The sequence below is a fragment of the Poecilia reticulata genome, linkage group LG15, assembly GCF_000633615.1.
Source record: "Poecilia reticulata strain Guanapo linkage group LG15, Guppy_female_1.0+MT, whole genome shotgun sequence".
NCBI lineage: Eukaryota > Metazoa > Chordata > Actinopteri > Cyprinodontiformes > Poeciliidae > Poecilia > Poecilia reticulata.
Window position 1 is genome coordinate 3,589,505 of NC_024345.1, and position 22,407 is coordinate 3,611,911.

The 22,407-nt window shown below is 39.2% G+C and overlaps 3 protein-coding genes across 3 annotated transcripts in view; 2 read left to right on the plus strand and 1 right to left on the minus strand.

Moving 5' to 3' along the window:
* Nucleotides 1–2,943: 2,943 nt before the first annotated feature.
* fbxo5 (F-box protein 5) lies at nucleotides 2,944–7,102 on the minus strand. The gene is made up of 6 exons (XM_008428796.2): nucleotides 6,924–7,102; nucleotides 5,650–6,270; nucleotides 5,343–5,513; nucleotides 5,143–5,233; nucleotides 4,303–4,467; nucleotides 2,944–3,462 (listed from the first exon to the last, which is right to left on the minus strand). The coding sequence occupies exons 2-6, from the start codon at nucleotides 6,216–6,218 to the stop codon at nucleotides 3,202–3,204; spliced, it is 1,257 nt and encodes a 418-aa protein (XP_008427018.1). The 5' UTR covers nucleotides 6,219–6,270; nucleotides 6,924–7,102; the 3' UTR covers nucleotides 2,944–3,201.
* A 1,956-nt stretch (nucleotides 7,103–9,058) lies between these two features.
* On the plus strand, nucleotides 9,059–14,200 carry mtrf1l (mitochondrial translational release factor 1-like). Its single transcript, XM_008428795.1, has 8 exons — nucleotides 9,059–10,055; nucleotides 10,759–10,838; nucleotides 10,985–11,089; nucleotides 11,198–11,276; nucleotides 12,558–12,721; nucleotides 13,136–13,253; nucleotides 13,457–13,593; nucleotides 13,798–14,200. Exons 1-8 carry the CDS (start codon nucleotides 9,659–9,661, stop codon nucleotides 14,008–14,010), a joined length of 1,293 nt encoding a protein of 430 aa, XP_008427017.1. The 5' UTR covers nucleotides 9,059–9,658; the 3' UTR covers nucleotides 14,011–14,200.
* Nucleotides 14,201–14,810: 610 nt separating this feature from the next.
* The window catches only part of desi2 (desumoylating isopeptidase 2), a 14,315-nt gene continuing 6,718 nt past the window's right edge, over nucleotides 14,811–22,407 (plus strand). The window contains exon 1 of the mRNA XM_008428794.2: nucleotides 14,811–15,375. Within this exon, the coding sequence (XP_008427016.1) occupies nucleotides 15,328–15,375 (48 nt within the window). The 5' untranslated portion in view covers nucleotides 14,811–15,327. The remainder of the gene's footprint in view (nucleotides 15,376–22,407) is intronic.

Sequence of the window (22,407 nt, forward strand, 5' to 3'; positions counted from 1 at the left end):
CACGATACACAACTTGGACGGGTAATGAGAGTATTAATCAGAGACTATCATGGTAACTCTGGAAAAGCTGTAGAGAGCCACCGCTCGGGTAGGAATCTGTCAACATGGCAACTATTAGTCGGCAAGAAAAATGTCCCATTTGCAGTTTGTCACGTCTTATTTAGAGCAAAACAGAAACCAAAGGAGTTCTCCCCTCACTGCTCTTTGCAGTTGCAGCTTCCTGGTCAGTAGGGGGCGCTCTGGAAATTTTAAGCACAAAAGACTTTTGATCTTTATATTTAAAAGAGAAATATAATGTGAACCTAAGGCCTTCGCTTAGTTTAATATGACAAGTTTCTCCAAAAATATAGCAAGTTAACCTGTCATACAGCATATTAACTTTGGAAAGCTAACCTTTCCATAGTTAGCTAAAACTGTGTTCATGTTTTTTTTTTTTTAAATTGCTTTACCTTTTTTTGTACGAAAAATTTTCATCGTATTTTTCATTTGCATTGATTCAACAGCTCAGTTTGGTGTAACCTTACGTCAAGCTACGAGACCTGAAATTATTACGGCTCTATCCTCCAACTAACCCCGAGTTTGGAACCGTTAAAGATAAAGTGAGCTGTGACACAGGCACATAAATAAAGACAGAAGAAGAAGAAAATGAGAGCTGACTGCTGTGCGCGTTTGGGATCCCAATAGAAGCAACTCTGCTCCGAGAGGCAGAGACGGGAGACAAATGGGTCATCTTGCAAATGTCAGGGGTAAGCGTCTGGTGTCAGTGATGCTATTTGTAGATTCATAACTCATCTGAGTGATGGGGGGGGATGGACAGCGGATTCAGCCCAGCCTGTTTGAGGGGAAATTACTGATATCCTGGGAGGAATTTTTCAAAGCGTACAGAGTGATTGTTTTAAGCAGGTGCGTTTTCCAGAGCTGCGGGTCAGATGAGGAGATTACCTGAGATTTTATCACACAAAAGCCATAAGATTGTTTTTTTTTTTTTTTTAAACTCATCCAAGCTGAATAAGAAAGGCAATAAAGTAACAAAGTACATTCAATAAATGTCTGCTTTGCAATTATTGGAAGGAAACTGATATCTCTAATTCATCACAGGGAGATCCTGAAGCTTTATGTACCGGCTCTAAATGTATTTCCGCATTTTATCGTTTGTTTTAAAATAATTCAGCAGTCTGCGTGTCTACATGCAAGGGAATCACAAAATAAAAGACAAGTGGACGTAATTTCAGTTTCAGTTCAGTTCGATTAAAACTTCAATAAAGGCACAGAGTCCTGGTGCATAGTGGAAATGAAAGAAAAAGATAGAAAGAGGGAAAGAAATGTCTTAGTACAAGTACAATAAGAACAAAATAATTATCCATCAACCACAAAATGAAATATTGCATTTAAAAAAAAGTCTCACATTAGCAAATATATTAAATAGCAGAATAAACAAATCAGATTTAATCAGGAATAATTCTCACTAACAAGTATAATAGCGTTTTTTTGTTTGTTTGTTTGTTTTTTCTGGACTCAGAGGTCATTGATCAATATTCAAATCTGCTACGCCTCAAACATAGATGACTTTTTTTTAAATGCAGGGTGAGAAAGCTCCACAAAGAGCCTCCCGGCCTGAGAAGGTCTGACCAGATGAGCCAGTAGGAACTGGAAGAACTGGCCCTCATGCTTTATGTACGAGTGTAATTGAAAAAGAAAAAGAAGTGGCTAGATTAAAAGCTGATTTTAATGTCAACCTAAAGGCGGGAACAATATATCCATTCAAATGCTAAGTCAGATGTTTTCCTCCTTACAAACCCGCTGGGAGGGAGAAGATTTAAACAACCTGTGACTTTGGTTTCAGGGGCGTTTTCACCTCAGACTTGACAAACCACGTCCAGTTCTTCTCCAAGCTTACAGTAGGAAAGTGAGAGATAAGGCAGCCCTGCGGATGCTAGGGAGGGGAGCGGAAAGGTTAATGTCCCACCTTCTGACCAGGATGGGTTTAAGTGCCGGAGAAACAAGGCTGTTAAACAATTCACTATGCAGAATTGCTTAAATTCAGCCATGTTTAACAGCCTAAAACAAAACAAAACAAAAACTTTCTTTTTGATATTTCAAGCCAATCAGATGTGGATTTTTCTGTGTTTTGTTTAATTAGCAACTTGTTGCATTTCACAAACCGATGGCTGTAAATTCTTCTCTTTGGGTTTGGACAGCTTTTAATCACCGGGCAGCTGATGTATTTCTTTTTTTGCACAGTAGCATAGAATGGAACATGATCTGTATATCACTTTTCTAAAATGGCCTGTCATATTGTGCCCGTTTTTCCCCCAAAACAAATCTGGTAAAAGGATTATTTTGCCAGAAACACTTATTAAAAAAATGACTAAGGGCATTATTTTAGGTGGGTGACAATATTGTAAATTAAAAAAAAAAAAAAAAAAGCTACTCGTGACCAACTGGATCAGAGAAATTAAATTTAAGAAAATACTGCCCTCTTGTGCAATATGCTCCAATTATTCTTAGGAAAGACTTCGTAGATATGTTTTCACTATCAAAAGGAAAAATGACTATAGAGAGGAAGAGAATTATTTAGTCAGTTTATTGAGGCTTTAAAAAAAATTACTTTGCTTAAACTTATGAAAATAAATGTCAGCTGTATAGTTTTACAGCTGATTTTAACTCTAATCTCTTGCTACAGTTCATGTTTATGTTAACTGACTTAAAATTCAGCAATTTAAAGTGATAAAGTTGGAATCGAGTAGAAACACCTTTTGTTGTTTTTGAAGGAAGAAAAACCACAACACAAGAGATTTTATGGAAAAATGTATTTACAAATAGATTATATAGCTGCAGAAAATCTGAACAAGACCTACTATTATAAACATTTATTTAAAAATGCCTCTAAAAGAAAATATGAAAATGTACTCACATTTATTCTATTTTAAAACACAATAAAAATGTACAGTTTAAAGCTCAACATTTTTCATAGCTTTCTTTGTGAAGAAAAAAAAAAGTATATATATATATATACAATAAAAGTTGCCGCTCACAAGCAGCAACAGTTTCGGGTAGATTGCTCCAGCTGTGCTTCAAGTGCTCATCTCATCTGGTCGGCGTGCTGCAGTCATTTATGATGCCGTTCTCAACATTTATGTAGTCTCTTAAAAAAAAAAAAGCAACAAAAAAACCAAAACAGCAGGCTGGAATGACCCTTTATCACAAGCGCTTGACGTTTCTCTTGCTGCGAGCGCTGCCCGGGATGATGGCGGTTTCTTTGGAAGGAGCTGAATGAAAATGAGGTTTGACTGTCCGGCAGGGGACGGAGCCGTGGAAGGGCTCCTGGCAGCGAGTGCAGAAGTCAAAGAGGCAGCTGGACCGAGAGCATGTGGCCCTCTGGGCCTCAGCCCAGTGGGTGGCAGGAGACCCGCAGCGCCTGCAGGAGCGCAGAGACTCGTGCCGCTTCAGAGTGCTGGCAGCCTGCAAACGAGAGACAAAGATCAGGATTGGTGAACTTGACAAATTCCTGGAAGAGGGTTTGTCCACTTTTCCTCCCCTACAGTAAAATTCAAGCATTTTCAAGACAACTCTTTTGGCACCAAACTTTGGAGATAAAAACAATACAAATAAACTAAATATACAGCTTTAATTCATTACATTATATCATTTATGACTGTCAATCCCTTGGATTGTATTATACATTCTACAGCAGGGACAAAGTAAACTAAAATATAGCAAAATTGGATGTTTTGAAATGCCTCTCACACACACATTTTACATCCAATTGATCCAAGAACAAAACACAAATTAAAAACAAAACAAAAAAGATCCCCCAATTTCAGTAAGGTTTAATGTACAACATCCCACATAAATAAGTCATTGAGCCATTATGAATAATAAATATTCATTATATTGAAACAATATAAAAATTGCTTTAAAAAGTACATGACCTGCCTGCTCAACTTAAATGTTTAAAACACAAAGAAAGTAAAAAGAAAAGAAAAATCTAAAAAATGTTCTCCAGGTATTCTGGCATTTAGCAAATGGAAATATTTTTGGCAATTCTAACTGAAATAAAAATTAAAAGCTTCATCTGATTTAACTTCAGACACTGGGGGGAAAAAAGTCTATTAGATGAATGAAAATATCTAGTTTCAACTGTAACTTTTCTAAATGTATGTTTTCAATCAAACTTCAGAACTTTCTTACAAAACTGCGGTCTGAATATCAAGCACTTTCCAAACCTTAAACACCCAATTCAAGCATTTTCAAGGATTTCAATCACTAACTTGTGGGTTAGCATGAAACTAAGAGACTTACTTGCACATATTCATTGAAGCGTGTGCACTGTGAGGGCATGCTGCTCTTCTGGCAGGAAGCAGTGTGTCTGGAGGCCAGAGCCTGCATGCAGGATAGCACCACCCTGGATGCACCAACGTCTCTGGTCAGACCGCTAGCAGGATTTCTGTGAGAGCTTCTCGACTCCTAAAGGTTAAAAGATACATTGTTTAGCATGAAAAACACAAATGCATCAGGTGTGCTTGAAACTGAAGTAACGCCCATCCCTACTCAAACTGCCTTGCATTTAGTTCCCACCAATTGTGTATTCCGTGAAACGACCAGAGATGGGGGTGGGGCTGGTCAACACACCACAGATGTATCAACATGTATCAGCTTAGTTTCATGAACTAAGCTGAAACTAAGCTTAGTTTCAGCTTAGTTCTCAAGCTGAAACTAAGGACTTGGGACTTGTCTCAAGTCCCAAGACTTGAGACAAGAGTTTGTTTAAGTTGGTTTAAAATGGAGGGTTTTTTAAACTAGACTTTAAATACCACTAGTTTTTTCCTAGAAAAACCATGTTTTTTTTCTCAATAGTTGCCCTTTTAGCAAACTCTAGCTCACTTCAACTGCACCCGAGTTACTAGAAGTCTCTTGGCTGTTTACTCGCCATTTTAGGTTGGCAACCACTTCTTTGTAGTTGTGCCATACTTCTCCAATTTTCTGACAGTCCTGTTCAATGCTAAAGATGTTATTTTATGAGCTAACTGCTTTAAATTTCTCTACAACTTCAACACTGGCCTGTCTGCTACTTTCATTGACCTTCATAATCCTTGCTAACAAGTTTTCATATCATTTGGTTGCTTGTGTCAGTTTCCTCACCCTGAGTGCCTGCTCAGCTTGCCGACACCTCCTCGCAGCAGCCGAATCCTCACATATAATTTTCTTCCACGTCTTGCTCACATTCTTACAACTATAATGGAGAAAAACACAGACATGTGAATGCAATCATAAAAAAATATGTTACAATATACCAAGAACATCTGTTTTTTTTTTCCCTCATGAGGAAGAATTAAACTTACCTTATGAGGTCCAAGTCTCCCAGCAGAGCCAGAATATCTGTCAGGATGCCTTTCATGTTCCTGGAAAGCAGAGACGTGAACACGTCGACGTTCTCCAGGCCGATTTGTCCTCCGATCACACGATCCAAAGGATACTTCTCTGCTATCTTTGAGATGACGCTAAAGTCATACCTGCAAAACACAGCATCCAACCATCACTAAACAGAAATGACAAAAAATTATTTTCTGAAACACAGACCAGTGTGCGATAATCGGAAAAACTAATCAGAGGGGTGTATAGAACGTTCAAACTGAATTAAAATATTACCTCCTGTTCTTCTTGTAGCTCTTTGTGAGCTCCTCACAAACAGCCTGCTGGAATCTTAAAATGGGCAGGTTGGGGGTGAAGTGATGGTGGGTGGGGGTGGACGACAGAGCTGCTGTGCTCCTTCCATGACAATCCACAGGTGTGGAAACTGCCAGAGACCCTAAAAAGCTGATTCTAGTCCTTTGCTGGCTTTTTGAGGGGGAATTACTTGATGAAAGCCTTTTCCCCTGGTGTGTCTCAGCGATATGGTCCTCTTCTTCATCTCCATGGTGATCAATATGACTATTCTGCAAAGATAAATAACCGCTGTCCTCAAAGTATTCTTCCAGGGCCCCATCTTGCTCTCTGCCAGTGTTGTTCTCTTTGTTGTGAACTGCACTGGTGCTGCCCTTTGTGGAGAAGAAGACCGTCGTCTGTCCAGCTGGCCGATCCTGAGATATAACAGGGGCTGGCTCTTTTTTGGGGGAATCTTTGACATAGAATACTTTAGACTCTGCAGCTGCTGCTTCTGCTAATGGGCTTTTCTCCATCGTGTTCCCTTTAGCAGACTTGATCGTGGGACATTTCATGGCAACTCTTTTCTAAGTAAACGTGTGCTCTGACTGAGCAGTGTGGTGATCTCTGCAGAAACACAGAAAGAGATGACATGTCAGGGATCGTGTTTAACGTGCGGACGTGACTGACGCTCATCAAGTAGCATTGCTTCTTTAGAAGAAGCCTAAACTCTCACAAACATCAGCACAACACACAGTACATGCTAGAGTAATTATTCAGGTGCAATCAATCATATAAATTAACGGTACACGTTTTAAACGCAAAATAGTTGATTTTGGCGCGATGCGAATTTGGCGGAAAGAGTTTTTCTACGTCACCCTTACGCCAAGTTGCATCTCCCACAGTTAAACAAGGTTTAATATTAACATGAAAAATAGGCTAAATCTCCCTTTATGCATAGGTCAGTCGATTTATTAATGGTGCTTTTATTAATTCCCCTTATGAGAATGTGTGTTGGAACGTAATACACGAACTACATGCAAAGTAGCCTAGAACTATAATGCAAGTTAAACTCAAATTATACTAAAATAGGGTTCCGTGAAGCTTTCATATTTTGGTTATTTCCTCTTAAGTTGTGTACAAAGTGGTAAACCAGTAGCGCAAGAAAACACCACAGCTAATCATACTCTGTCTTGCTAACACACAAAAATGACAGTGCCTCAATAAGAATACAAAAAGGCCTGACTTTAGCCTGAAAGATAATTAACAAAGACTCATACCTTCAGTTATTCTCCTAAAATAACGTCGAAGGCGTTTTGTTTCTGTTCCTTCGGCTCTCTCCGCGCCGCTATCTTCCCGTCAGAGAAGTCGCTTGACAAAGTTAAAATCCTCTACGTCTGAAAAATCCGCCAGTTGCGGCTTCTTATTTGAAATCCGTGCGCAAAGGCGCAAACCAATCACATTAAAACAAGTGCTGCCGCTTTGCAGCATCAACCAATGAGATTTGTGGTTGAGCGGACGTGACGCAATTGGTGCATTTACATTGTATTCCGAGGAGAAATATATCCCATGGCGGATCCTCTTATCCATGCTCTTATCCTTTCAGGGTCATCTTAAAATATGAAAAGTGGGAGGGGAAAATCTCTGTAAATTGTAAATAAGAAAGTTACTAAAAAAATTAAAAATTATAATAATCCAGTTATATTCCATACATGCAGGTTTCTGATTTGGCTTCATATTATATTTATAATACTTCAAATTACTTTTGTGAAAATTTCGTGCAAGTCTTTGAAAATACAAAATGCAGAGAAGCATTATTAGCGTGCATTGTTAGTAATAACTTGGTCACTGTGTATTAATTAACAAATTCCACTGTCTGAACTGAAACAGGAACACAGCTGAATTGGGATGAGCATTGTTTTCTGATTATAGTCCCCTCTCAGTGGGAAAATGGAGCTAAAGCTTATGGCAGCTCAGGTTTTACTGAAATTATGTCTTACCTTCTCAAGAATTTCAGAGTAAGCGAAGATAATGTGCTTTACACAACTTATTTTTAACTTTTATATATTACCTCTACAGCACAAATCATTTATTTATATTTATTTTGGAAATAATTAACACCAAAAATGTTATGGCTTTGCAGGCACAGACTTGTGTGACCTGAATACACAGCCCAGTAGGAGCTACCTTCTCTAATTTGATCAGATATGTGAAATGTTAGTGTGAAAAATAACTGTTGCCAGCTTGTGTAAGATAAACACTACTGTGAACTGTAAGGGACAGCAAAAAAAAGGAAAAAAAAGTCACACCCTTGCCTGGAATGTAATGTGTGAAGTGGCTTTTTCACTGAAACCAGTCAGTGAGGTCATGGGACAAGAGTGGAGTTTCAATAGGCAGACCATCAAATGATGGTGCATTTTAAACTTGTTTCAAAAGTCTTCACTCAACTTTGGTGTAAATGCATTGAAGTCAAGCTGAAAGTAAAGGTCAGCAAATAGCCCAATTACAGACCCTCGTGAAGGTCCAGTTGTTTGTAAGAGAACTTTGCATACTGGAGTGCATTCAGTAATAATCCCTAGATCTACCCTGTTCAGAGTCTAATTTGAAAGGCTTAATTGTCTTTTCAGTTGCAGATTTTGCAGATCACTCCATGGTACTCAGTAAGTAAAGCATGATACCACATCAATTGTCTCTGTAGTCAATATGGATCTACTCCACTCTCTGAAATGCTTTGGAAATGCCTTGATTTCAAATATATAGTTTTTTATTTGTCTTTCTTTGGCTTACTTTTATTGTTTCTGGAATAAATGTAAACCAAACAAGTAAACCATTAACTTTCTTTGGGAAGTTGGTAGTTTCTGAAATTATTCAAAAACTATGTGGGTATTTTAGTGAATCAGCTATGCAGGGCAAAGGAAATTAGAGGTGGAAAAAATGTTTTTATTAAATACTAAAACAATTCCGCTGTCATTAGCTCAGAAAATATGTTTAGCCTGATAATCCTTATTTTATGTTCTCATGTCCTCCTGACTACCAGTAGTTAATTTTGTCCTCTGTAGAAGACATTTCTAAACTTGAATATCTCCCACCCCCGGCATTCTACTGAATTAATTCCTTTTGGTATCTGGAGAGGACATTTAGGGCTTTTCAATACCACATGTGAAGGGGAGGGACTTTTGTATGTACCTTTTTCTCATTCATAAAAATGGCATTTATCAGTAATAACACATTTTATGGGAAGAGACCAAGTAAGTGCATAAAACCTTTTATAACCTTACAAAGACTGTGGGATTAAAAAAAAATGGTGATGGACAATATTTTTTTTCCTGGTAGTCAGGAGGATATGAGGACTGCAGTGAGCCTTTAAAGCCACTAGGGGCCCTAACACAACAAATCAGTTTGAAAGAGTCTTGCGCATGCGTACGACGACCAACATGTCTGCGCTCTTGGCAAGGTGGTAAAGGAACTGCATTGTTGCAGCAAGCGTTAATAACCATTTCATTGAAAGTTTGAAGGAAATGAATGAGCAAATTAAGTCGTGTTTTGACCACAGCAATGTTTCCGACAAGAGGGACACACTGACGGTAGCTTTCAATCGTTCTACTACCGCTGCAATACTTTTTCTTTACTCTGTCAATGATGTTAATGTTTTCCAATCGAAGCTAGTCATAATTACATTTCAACTTAGCTTTCTTGTTTTATCAGTTCGTCTTGCAGCCTGAACGCTCAATGTATGTTTGAATTTGAGACTTCCTTGGCTATAGCTACTGAAAACGTAATTTGACTTTAAAAAAGTAAGTTCTATCAAATTAAGGTGCATGTGTGTGTGTCACCCGAACCCCACACTCTCGTAGAATTTAAGGTGTCGTCTATTTATATACCGTGACCTCTAAAAACACAGATATTTAGCCTTTTTTGGGTGCGGGGGGCTATTTAGTAGCATGCTCCAAAAGCAGATAAATTCAGATTCTGATTGCTTCACTGTTACAGAAAGAGAGATTAGGTAAAGTATACAATGGCTTTCAGGAGATTTGTAAGCCTTCTCTCTAGAAGAAGTGAGTGGGCACCCCGCTTCCAAAACCCTGGCAAAACTGTTTGCAAGCATCCCACTCATCAGTATGCAAGGAACCAAAGGCTTCTTCATACGGGTAAACCGGTCATGATGATGAAGCTGCTGTCGGTGGATGAGCTATTCGCCAAAACATCTCTGCAGGAGCACCTGAAAAAGGTGGAAAAAGAGTATGACGAGTGTTTACAGGCAGTCACTTACAGTGGCGCAGAAGATGAGCGCAGTGAAGATGACATGAAGACCAAGAGAACCAAAGTGTCCCTGCTGGCTCCTCTCATCCAGAGCATCCGAGAGCTGGACAAGAAGCAAAAAGAGGTCACAGACACGGAGACGCTCCTCAAAGGTGAGCTGGAAAGAGGTTTGGAGTTGGCATTTATTGAAGGAATCTCTAAACCCGATCACATTCTACAGGATTTTGGTCTCAGGACCAGTAGTTATAGAAAATAATTGATTTTGAATAAACTGTGTATATTTGGTCATTGGTTCTGGACAATTAGCCTGGTAAAAGGCTGAGTTTTTTTTTTAAATTTGAAATGTAACGCCAAAAAACTTAGTCATTACTTTAAAGGAGATGTCTGTGGCAGATGGAAGAAATAAAAATGATCAAAGGTCCCAATCATTATGAAAGTGCACAAGCTTTTACAGTTTGCAGGTACTTTGTGACAAATATGTTGATGTTCAGTTCAACTCTTAGCATTTATAAAAGAGAGTTATTCTTGGGTTTGCACATAACATTTGAGTTATTGTTATTTATTTATGAAATGAGGGCGAAACACACTTTTACTCCTTGTGTTGAACCACAACAGAACACTGCGGTGAAACAGAATAGCAGTAAATGTTGACCGCTAGCTACTGATTTGTTCTTTTTCTCTTCTCTTTTTTTTTTCACACCATAATTACATACTTTTTTGGGCAAATAAATGTGGTTAAAGTGGAGTTCAGAAAAATAAAAATGGAAAAAGTGAAATTTGGCAAAAAAACAAAATGGAATTTTGAAAATTATAAAACGGGTTTCACTGTTTTTAACCACATTCTCATCTTCTAAGATGATGATGCGTCCCTACGAGAACTGGCTGAGCTGGAAAGAGAAAGCTGTCTGCAGGACATTCAAGATCTGAGACAAAAGGTAAAACTGAAAGCTGCAAAATGAAGTAGAAGACCAGAAAACAGTGCTTTGCAACATCAACTAATGTAATTCAGTAGCAGCGTCATTGTGATGTCCTGTTTTGTTTGTTTGTTTGTTTTCACTCATATTTCACGTTGACCTTGCAGATTTTGGAGCTACTGATACCCGAGGAGGAGGTTGACATGAGCGACCTCGTTCTGGAAGTCACAGCTGGGGTCGGTGGTCAGGAGGCCATGCTGTTCACCGCTGAGGTCTGCTCATGATCTTAGATAAAGACCCTTGAAATGCTTAACTGGTGATGTAGTTAGAAAACATTCCCTGTTGGTATGTTCAGCTGTTTGTTGTTCTCTCTCCTGAAGATGTTTGACATGTACGAGGGCTTCGCTCAGCACCACGGCTGGTCCTTCGATGTACTGGAGCACATGTCAAGTGATTTAGGTCAGTTGATCTTAATATTTCGTTTACACAGTCATGTTGTTCAGGCAAACTTTTAAGAAACACATTTCCACAAGTCTTTTTGCTCTTTTATTGAAACCGCATTCTCAGATTTTATGTGGCAATGCTGAAGACTGCAGTGACACTTTTAGTTCAAACAGAAGTAAGATGGAGTTATTATTTGTATATTTCTCACATAAAGTATTGTTGACTCCAGGAAGCAGGAAATCAGCTAACCATCTAACCAAAGCAGTGCTGCAGATTGTACAATCAGATTCAGCCCACTGCCTATGAAGTGAAACGGTTAGTTGTTTTTGCAGAAAATGTAATTCAATTCTTTTAATGCAAAAACTATGGTTGCTTTTAAGAGTCACCTGATTAAAAATAACACTGAAACATCCACATTTTCTTAGTAGCATTCTTTCAGAACAGATGATCTTAAATGCTTCATGGACTTTACACTAGAGCGTGTTTGTATTGATTTATGCTATGACAGATTACTTTTTAAGCTAAATATCTCAGCTCAAACTTGTAAAGGACGCATATTTCCTTTTCCCTTTATGATACCATCGCAGTAACTGCTAACAAACTCAAGAGGGAGCTCTTAGCTGTGGATCAAAATGCTAGATATAATCAGGCTCTTCACTCTATGTGGAATTGAAATAACTCAAAGTTTTCCCTTGGCCTTTAAAACCTAACTCATAAAATATGACAGAAAACGAAATTTAAAGGTGTAGTTCAGAAAGTTTGAGATTAGTTTATTAGTTTAATATGTAACCTGTTAGAGGTGATGCTCTTGTTGCGCAATTGATTTTCTCACGGACTTGCTTTCTGTCAGGTAGTCATCAATCAGAAACGCATCATTCATTCTCTCTCTGCGTTCCACACAGGAAGACTTTTGGTGAAGCACCGCTTCCTGTCCCCCTTTTCCAGTGAACATATCGGTCGCATTCTGTGCAAATAATTACATGAAAATGTGACGGTGGTTTGAAGTTAAATAAAAGTAGAGTTTCCATAAACTGACGTGACTTTTTTTTTTTTTTTTTTTTTTGTGGAGGTTTTGGTGTTTAGCTTTTAGTCTCCATTACCATCTAATCTGAATTCATACTTACCGAAGACATCAAAAGCATTATCTGCTGTCGGTAAAATATTAACTGCTTAAAAAGTTTCAACACGACCTGACAGCATCTCATCGCAGTAGTTTGTGCTGATCCCTGAACCTCAGCACTTGTTCACTTAAAACGTTTTACCGATCTGCGGTGCTGCCTGCTTCAATGTCACCAGGAGGACTGCGGCACGCGTCAGCCAGCGTCAGCGGCCCGCACAGCTACAAGAAGATGAAGTTTGAGGCCGGCGTTCATCGAGTTCAGAGGGTTCCCAAGACTGAAAAACAGGGAAGGATGCACACCAGCACCATGACTGTGGCTGTGCTGCCCCAACCTACCGAGGTACGGCTCAGCAACGTGAACACAGTCATTACAGACGCATCTGAATAGAAATCAGTGCATGAAACGAGCATGCTGTGTAGTGAATATGATGCATGTCAGTGGGAATGTCGAAATGATGTTTCTGTTATAGAAAAATAACTGATGTTTGGATTTGGTCCATTGTTTTGAATTTCATCATATGTTACATTAGGTGATTAGGGCCACTGAGGAAAAAAATTGAATTTGGAATTTTTCTTTCTGGATTCTTCTGTGATCAAAAGTCAGAATTCTGAGAAAATTATAAAATGTTTTTCTATTTTTTTTTTTCAGTGGGCCCAATTCTTTTTCCAAGTTTCTGATACCAGAAGTCTGTGTAGTTTCTGCAAGATTTGTAGTTTTGCTGATTTTCCTCTGACTCACTTTTTTTCTTTTCAGATTTGTTTCACCATAAACCCAAAGGATCTCAGGATAGAGACAAAAAGAGCGAGTGGAGCTGGCGGTCAACATGTCAACACAACAGACAGCGCAGTCAGAATAGTCCATCTTCCAACAGGTAAAACGCGTTACCGAAAATCAAACATAATGCTTTTTTGGTTTGTTACTCTGAGGAACTTAACTTCCATAGCTGCTTTTACGTATCCCCCACTGGAATTTACAGTCATTTTGATTCTTAAAAGAAATTAAGAAAGGCATGCACATTTTTTTTAACCAAGCCCTAAATAAAGATGATCTTAAATATTGGTTTGTGTCTGTCAGGCTTGGTTGCAGAGTGCCAACAGGAGCGCTCCCAGCTGAAGAACCGGGAGAAAGCCATGAAGGCTCTGACTGCAAAACTGTACAACATGAAGCTGGAGGAAGAGACCAGCAAGCGCTACAACCAACGCAAAATCCAAGTGAGATTCTGTTTGTTTAAAAATAGTTTGATTTAACTAATGACAGATTTAAAATGTTTGGTTTTTCTACCTTATTGTTGGCAAAAAAAATAGGTCAAATACAATAACCTTTTGATGACGGTATGAACAGCTATTCACGTGACACGTTTAAGATGTGTGCAAAATAACCAAACACGCCATGTCAACCTCCTGTTTCTTTTTCAGGTCGGCACCAAAGGCAGATCGGAAAAGATCCGGACCTACAACTACGCCCAGGACCGCGTGACAGACCACCGCATCAGTATGACGGTGCACGACGTCAGGGGCTTCCTGTTGGGGGAGGACCTGTTGAACGTGATGAACTCCTCGCTGCAGGAATTCTCCGATCAGGAGACGCTCATGGAGCTGCTGGAAGAGGGCAGTGGGGAAGAATCATGAGAATGGCCACAGATGGAGAGGAAACGTCTTAATATTGGGATATTGATCACTTGTACTCCACCTTGAATTCTCATTAACATTTGCCACTGTGCATTGAACTGAAGTTGAAGTAGCTTCTTCAAATTGAAAGACTGTAGACCTTGACTACATGGATTTGCAGAAGTAAAAAGTTATAATTTTTTAAAGGCTTGTCATGATTTTACTTTCAAGTTTTTCAAATTGTAAGTGAAAGTGGTAGCTGTTGTTTTGACTTCATAATTGTGAAATACTGAGTGATGGATGAAACTCATTTTCTTGACAGAATAAATGTAACATCATTTGATAAAAGGTCCTTTACAAGGTGTAGCTCAACCTCGTGCTCTTTTTAGCCATCAACAAGCTAGGGGGCATATCTGAGTAGATATTTGACCACTACTTAACAAAACTGTTAGCGTTATTAATGAGGCAGGCTTTTTGAATGCTACACACATTTTCAGCATAATTCAATTCCTTTTCAATTGAGCTTATTTATATAGTGCCGCCAACACAAGTCACTTCAAGGCACTGCACAAAGAAAAATCAATTAAACCCAGTCATACAGGCAGACAAAAAGTCAATTACACACATTCTAAATTGATCCTAATTGAAACTGAGCCGTGTAGTTACAAAGGTTCGATGTTAATTTGCTTATTCTGATCTAGAAACAGTTTTGATGTGTGTTTAAGATAATTGCGCTAATGGAAACCTCAAATTTGCCTCGCCTCGTCCAATCTTATGGAATGAACTACATTACCCACAATGCCTGTCGCGATAAGGTTGAACAATCGAACGCAGAAACAGCCAAATGCTCTCGCAACGGTCGCATCCACTGCTACCGTTAGCGGCGGTAGCAGTGGGATTTTTTCTTTTTTTCACAGTAAATTGCGTTTTTAAATCTTAGAAGTATGTTGTTTATTAGAATAGCTGGTCTTGGAAGATGAAACCAATTTTTTTCGCTTTTAATGGAGAACAAATATCCCTCCATACTCCGTCGGTAGCCGAGCGGGTTTAGCAGTTGGTTCATTTTGATACCGAAGAGGCTCATCTGTCCGCCGCCGCTGCTGCTCCCCCCTCAGCGGGGATTTGGACAAAGCCAGTCAGATGTTGGACGATAGGATAAATATCCGGAACTCTTCGCGTTTTTAGACCGGGTTTTGAAATTGACTTTTCAAACTGAGCACCACTTGTAAAAGTGACGGCTGCGAGACAGTTTAGGAGGGCGAGAGTTTGGATCTCGCACTGTGGGAAGGAGGAGGAAAACGCCGCGGGGAAGAAGGGGCGAAGGGGGCCGAGATCCTGATGCCAGTGATGGCAAACGAGCCGATCATCCTGAACGTTTATGATATGGTAAGAAAAAAAGAAAGAAAATGAAACCATGTATCCTTTGCTTCTTTTTCTTTCGTTCGAGAAACGGAGCTTGCGATAGGAACTGAAAAGCTTTTTTTTTTTCTTCATAAGAGTAAAGTAAAATACTTTTGCACATATGCAAACATTTTAAGGTTTTCATCCCAAAAGTTCTTCGGGACCATGTGGTTAGATCAATAATACATTTCAGCTATCGAAATGTATTTGTAGAAGTAGTGAACAGGGGCGGCACCAGATTTGTTTTGTTAGGGTGTCCACTAGGAGGAGAGCAGGTGGGTGGGGCACACCTTAAAGAAGTTTTGTTTTCTTTGCAGAACTTTGAAATTGGGGTACATTTTAAAACTATGATTTAGTTCACACCATATAATAAAAAAAAAAAAGTTATCTTATTGCAGGATACATTGTGTTCCCTGCCAAGCTGTTGTGCTGACAGCACTTTGTGTTTCTTTGTACGAGAAAACATATGCAAGTTCATTAAGACGACCACATAAAGCTAGCTATAGAAAGTGAATTACTCTCTTATTCATTTACAAAATAAAATCCTCTGCTGTGCTTATGCACTTTATAGAGTATTTAATGCATGGCTGTACTGGCCCTTTGCAGTGCTAGTTAATGTGATGTCATACACAGGAATCAGTCAAATGGAAAAATTTAATAAGGAAAAAAACATGGATCTATGTTCTGAATAGAATCATGATCCTTGTCAACATTTGTGTTAGCACTCACATTAGCATCCATTAAGGTTTATAGATTGTCAGTCATATTCTGGCTTCACCATATCATGTTGAATCCGTTGCGGCTAAAATGGTCCTTCTGTCTGTCATTATGTTCTACTCCATCAGAGTGATTCCTCAGAGAGAAAGCCTGTCAGACCTGATAAAAATCAATCCATGTTGGATTTATCATCCAAAAAATATATTTTTTTAACATTCTATTTTAAATTTGCATTTTTCATCATGCTTTTATTATAAAATCACATCTATAGTTCATATCTTCAAACACCTATCAAAAACCACTTGTAGCCATGGAGATGGGAGCTAAACAGGCTAATAATATATATTTTTTAAATGTATAGACAGCTTAAGTTTACTTGCACAGCATCTTCTGCTTTTATTTTTTGCTTAATATAATTTTGTTGTTCAGAGAGAAGTTTTACCTCTAACCTTTGTTGCTGTGTTAAGTCTGTGTAACCAAATCATAGCTGAGTTTTCAAATTAGACCTGCAGAATCACTATGAGGAAGATGATTTCAAACTGATACCTTTGTTTTCTCTCTCCAGAATTTTCATATCAGGAAGGAGGAAAAATGTTCTACAGTTTTTTTGTTTTCCCCCCCCCCGCTGAAATAAAACTGGCTTCATTTTATAGCCATTCTTAAAAAGAAGTCCCTTATTTTATTTTTATGTGACATATGAAGTGTATTGTATATTAAGTACATTTACAACCTTAGTAGGAGATGAAGAACCGAAGTTCATGTCAAACATCTGGAAGATGACTGTTTCTACCCGTGAGGAAAATGTGCAAAGTGAGACCAAGGATGAATTCGAGTAACAATGCTGTCACCATGTAGGGCCGAGTCAGTGATTAGGGGTTTGCTAATTGATCTGTTGATGAATCATTGATTACTGTGGATATTCCCTGAAGCGACTTTATTACACTTAAAATAGTCATTGACAGACTATAAAACCATGAGCGGCACTTTAGGAAAAAGTGTGACGACCATAAAAACCGCATCTTCCTAAACATTTTCTCCAGACATTTGTTCCCCACCAAACGCTCTGTTATTTTCTCCCTCTGTCTTTAACAGAATACATATTCTGTTACAATGAACTTGTTTTGAGCAGGTTACGGAGTTTTACTATGGCAATAAAGTAGAGATGAAAAGATTTGAGAGCTCGTAGAAATCTGTCCCCTTTGTTGAAACTTTTACCAGTTTGTTTCTTTCTTCTCCCTGCCTTTCTCCTTCCCCATCTTGTCCTTGTCATCTCTTCTATATCCCAGTTCATCTACTTCTTTCATCTTTTTGCCTTCTCTCCTCCCCCACTCTCCACCTCTTTCACTTCCTTTGGTGTTTCACTTGACTTGCCGGCCGCAGTCGCTTCTTCTCGGTAAATTCTGAAAGGCTCTTATCTCTTCGTCAGTTTTACTACCGGCTGGCTGCAGAGAAGCCAGCATAGTTTTGCATGCAGCACATCCCCCCTGACAGAAGCAGCCGTGTCTCTTTCTACAAGATGATTTGAAGTGCAGCTTACTGCCGGTCATTTGGGTTGTGTCTCTACCTGCTTTGCACATATAAGAGACGGACTTTTTTTCCACCTATGTTTTGTAGAATAATGCAAACTTAGTCCGGTTGAATGGCTGGTGTCTTTGAACAGAAATTGTCAACTTAGTTAGATTAAAGTGTGGGTTTTGACGTGGCCATTCTAAAGCATGAATCCTAACCCTTGGTGTCTTTGAGTCCTGGTTGGGTGAAGCTTAAATGAAGCGGGACTGACAACCCTAGACTTGAGACGAGGGCATCTACACCTTGTGAGCATTTTCTCCTGTTTCATCCACAAACGTCCGCGTCGTTACGATATTTTCTGATTTCAGTCCATTTTTGTACAGCAGTTGTGAAGGAGAAGGAAATGATACATAGCTCTTTGTACAAGGTTCAGGCTGAGAAGTGCGACTCCCGTTCGTATTCTGCCCTGTCTGAGTCAGTAATTTGTGGAACCACAAGAATTGCATCATTTGGGTTACTTCTCTACCAGCTTTGCAAAGACTGAAAACTTTTAAGTGTTTAAGCTCAGTCACACTGGATGAAGAGTGTTTTTTGGTACATTAATAATTACTTACTTATTTTTTTTGTTGTTTTTCGCCCCACGTAGCCTGCAAAAAGTTCAGTTTTGTGCTGATTTGACCAGACCTTTTCGTAACTTGTGTTAAACTTCAAGCTGCGAGCTTCTTGAGAATCTATTCTCATGTTTTCACCAGCTACCTGAAAAGCTTAGAAATACTTACTAAAGACCTCTCCTCGTTAAACTCTAGATTGGTTTGAAAATAAGCTATTGAAACTGTGTTCTCCCAAAAGAACATGATTGCACATATAGTTTTCAGTTTTGTATCTTAGCTTCTCACATTGTGTCATTCCAGCACACATTGTGGCTATCTTTAAGCATGAAAATGCATGTTAAAATAAGTTGAGGGCTTCTTTTGTTTTGTGGTCTAATTTTTATATCGTATTCAACATAGCAAAACCAGACATTTCCCTCTGGAGTGATTACGGCTTCTGACCTCTCCAGATCAGTTATGGTCAGTACTGGATGACTGATTTGCATGTTGGCTTGTTGGGTCATTTTCTGACTGACTCTGTTTGTAGACTGACTCATTGTTTTTGCAGGGTTGCACAAACTTGTTTCAGCTTCTTTGTACTGGTCAGATTTAAATATATTTTATTGTTACTTGGAAGACTCCCCCCCCTCCCCCCACACTGTAGTACAAGCTTGATCAAGAAATGGAGAAAAGTATTGATAATGCCAAGAGAGAACGAAATAGAGAATTAGTCACAGAAACATGAGCTTTTTGTTTCATAACGATACTCAATTAGTTACTACAAAACAGATTAAATGCCTTCTGTAATCAATAGTATTTGTCTCCTGCAGTAAAATGATCCAATGTTTGTATATATCAGACCATGTAGTTCTCTCCAAAATGCTTGCGAACCATGAGGCTGACCTATGTTTTTATACCAATGGGTCTGTTTCTACACTGCTACACTCACATTAATCTTGATGGTAAACAGTGGAGGTGGGTAATTGAATAACCACACCGCTGCACCCCAAGAATAGCTTCAGCTGAAGTTGTACAGGAAGTTCATCGTTCATATGGGACTGTAACGACCCAGTTTTAGTTTGAGCGCTTGTAGCTGCTGAATCCGTGGGTCACACAGCTGGTGCTTCAAAATCAGTCCGAAAAATATATATATTTTCGAATATCCTGATGAACACAATAGTCACAAAGTATAGGATTTACCAATATGAATTCCCACCCTGTTATAGAGATGTACCGGTCGGGTTTTTCCTGGCTGAAATTTACCGAATTCTGCCAAATCAAGCTTTGACCGATTTGGATTTTCCATATTTTTGTTGTTGTTCCAAAAATATGAAACAAATACGAGAATAAGCGGCAGTTTCTTTTGCTGCGGTAGTTGTTTCAAATCCAACAGCAGATTTATTAATTAATTACAAAATGATTCCTCTTTAGCTATATGTCCCAAACCTTTATCTGATCTCTTATAAACTCAAAATAAACATGTCAGATTGTTGGAGTTCTTAGTTTAAATCTAATAAACTAAATTAGAAAACTACAGTGAGTTAGAAAACTATCATATTTTCAAGTGTTGACCAGCTGATTACAGAGTAGAGCCAATGAAGAGACAATTTGGACCGATTCCAATGTCTGTCTGGTTTATCAGTTTATTTATCTCCAAGCACTGCTAGGACATTTGACATTTTGCCAATATCCTTCTTGTCTGTACCTAAAAAGCCTGATGAAAAGTCATCTTTCCATTTGAAGATCAATATCCTCACGTGATTTTCAGGAATGTATGTGCAGACACAAGCGCAGGCCCCCGTCCACTCTCTCTCCTTCTTCCACATCCAGCCCCCCCCTCCAACCGTCCTGTTCCTGCTACTAAGTGGATTTTCTGGCCAGCTCTGAGTGCTTTAGTACAGCACTCTAATGAGAGAGCATTATCTTTACACCACCTGTCTGCCTGCCAGACTGTCAGACAGACCAGTAGTGTATCTAACACGTTTTCTCACTGTTCGGTCAATGACAAGACATGCTAGGAGATTGGGTTTAGGTGTGTAATGTAGCTGAGGAGGTCGTGTTTCTTGCTTTGGCAACAGATCCTTTACTGCATGAGGTAAAGTGTGTCGCGACCAAGATTCCTCGTCTTCTGTGCCGTCTGATCGATGAGGTAAAGTGAAAGTCTGGTGATGCAGCAAAAACAGTTGGAGCACTTTTTTAATGAGACAAACCTTGATTACTGCAGAAGTAGAGTAGAAACAAAATTGCTGTGCTACTACAGTGGATTGGAAGTGATAAACTATACTGTGTCTTTTCTTTTACTGTCCCTATCCTGTATTATGGGCATGGCATTAAACCTAATTTTAATGGGGTTTTTATAGTTCAAAAAAGATCATAGATATGCATTTCCAACAAGTGACAAACACACCCAAAATTGTTTCAGTAAGGTCTCTGGATTCCACGTGAAAGTAAGGCTTCTACACAGAGTTACTCTTCAGTTAAACTGTAACATTTTTGTTGGGCTCCAGCCGCTCATGTACACAACACCAGTGACCGGAGTGTCTTACACCGGCATTTTTTTAAAACCAAGGGCCAAAGTGAAACCTTTCCGTAACACCCCCATGATGTGAAGTACTCCGCAGGTGTGAAGGCGCACATGTGCAGAACGGATAACATAAAAAAAACAACAGCAGCTAGCATTGTGCTTTTTTGTGGTGCTTAACCTGTTCAGTTTAGCACAATTTCAGATAAGGAATATACGTGTTACATGAGCACTTCGTTCACTGGAATTACTGTTTACAATGAGGTGAAAAGTTGAGGGTCAAAAGCGCATTCGTGTTAGATGACATGCTAGAATGAAAACGTCATGTAGTGGCCTACCACGTCATCTACATCTGATTCTGGGTCCGTTAGTGGTGCTGTCTAAACGGCTTTTTCCCAATCAACATCTGAAAATACCGGCATTTTCCAGGCAGAGGTCTCGTGTAAACTTAGCTTAATTTTGTCCGTTTGTTTTCATCAAAATCACTACGTACAGTAGATGACATGGTAGATTTCTGGTATGTTGTGGACTTTATGTGAGACAAAGTAATTGGAAAATATTACCGATATGTATTAAAAACGAGATGATATTCGTTCACTCATTCATTCATAGATTGAGAACGCATTCAGGAGGAAAATCCAAAGATCCCTCTCCCCGGTGGTCCCCAGTGATAGTCTCCACCTCATTCTGCGGAGACCAAGGCATTCCCAACTCAGAGGAGATCTACAGCCCTCCCGATGACTTTTGAGTTTGCCAGAACCACCTCTGCCGACCTGGATGGAGCTTCTCTTTCCATCTTTAACACCGATTCCCATCTTCCTGTTGAAGAAGCTTGTTTTAGCTGCTTGTATCTGGGTTCTTGCATTTTCAGTTTTGATGGATATCGCATGATCATAAGTGAGGGTTGGAATGTCGACTGACCAGTAAATCGTGAATTTCACATTTTGAGCCGTTTCTTCACCATGACCGATCAGAGCAGTATAACCGCCTTGCTCCATCCCATAATCACATGTGAATAAAACTTCAAGACTCTTTAACTGCGCTGTTTGATTTAGAGACAGACTCTGATCTAGAAGAGCAATCCGCTATTGTTTGGTTGAGAACCATGTCTTTTTAGCGTATGTTCACACCTGATAGTCCGGTAGACTTGGTTGGTTGCAATTTTGGTCTCAAAATTGTAACATTTGTTATATTTCCAGTTGGTGCGGTTCACTTTCACACTACACTGTGTCAAACAAACCAAATCCTTTGAGCAACTTGTTTACTCACCTTTGGTGGCGCTGCACCAAGAAACACTGAAGTGTACAACATGAGTCGCTAAGTGTCTCTAAACAAGTGTCTCTCTGGTCTGCTTGACATTCACAAATGCATCAAACCACACCAGATTTCACTTCTACCGAACCGAGACATAGATTTGTAGGCTGACCAGAGTTCGCCTTTATGGTCCTCATCAGAATTTCATTGCACAGTCACACCTACCCAAACAAATTGGACTTTGTAGGCAAATGAACTAGAATTTGATGAAAGCAGACTAAATGGGGCTGGTGTGAATGAGCCCTAAATGAAGCTGAGATGCAATGTAGGTCGTCTTTACATGATGTCAAGTGTTTCTACACATTCCTTCATTATTTCATACTCATACTGCAGCAATGACCGATAACTGATATTCAACATTTATAT

What these genes read in the sequence shown, in the direction of transcription:
- fbxo5 (XM_008428796.2), bottom strand. Translation starts at nt 6,218, where the DNA reads ATGAAATGTCCCACGATCAAGTCTGCTAAAGGGAACACGATGGAGAAA. An exon ending in AGCTACAAGAAGAACAGGAG is followed by an intron (nt 5,514 to 5,649) that starts GTAATATTTTAA and finishes TGTGTTTTGCAG; the next exon opens with GTATGACTTTAGCGTCATCT. An exon ending in GGAGACTTGGACCTCATAAG is followed by an intron (nt 5,234 to 5,342) that starts GTAAGTTTAATT and finishes TCTCCATTATAG; the next exon opens with TTGTAAGAATGTGAGCAAGA.
- mtrf1l (XM_008428795.1), top strand. Translation starts at nt 9,659, where the DNA reads ATGGCTTTCAGGAGATTTGTAAGCCTTCTCTCTAGAAGAAGTGAGTGG. An exon ending in TTCAAGATCTGAGACAAAAG is followed by an intron (nt 10,839 to 10,984) that starts GTAAAACTGAAA and finishes TTGACCTTGCAG; the next exon opens with ATTTTGGAGCTACTGATACC. An exon ending in CCATGCTGTTCACCGCTGAG is followed by an intron (nt 11,090 to 11,197) that starts GTCTGCTCATGA and finishes TCTCTCCTGAAG; the next exon opens with ATGTTTGACATGTACGAGGG.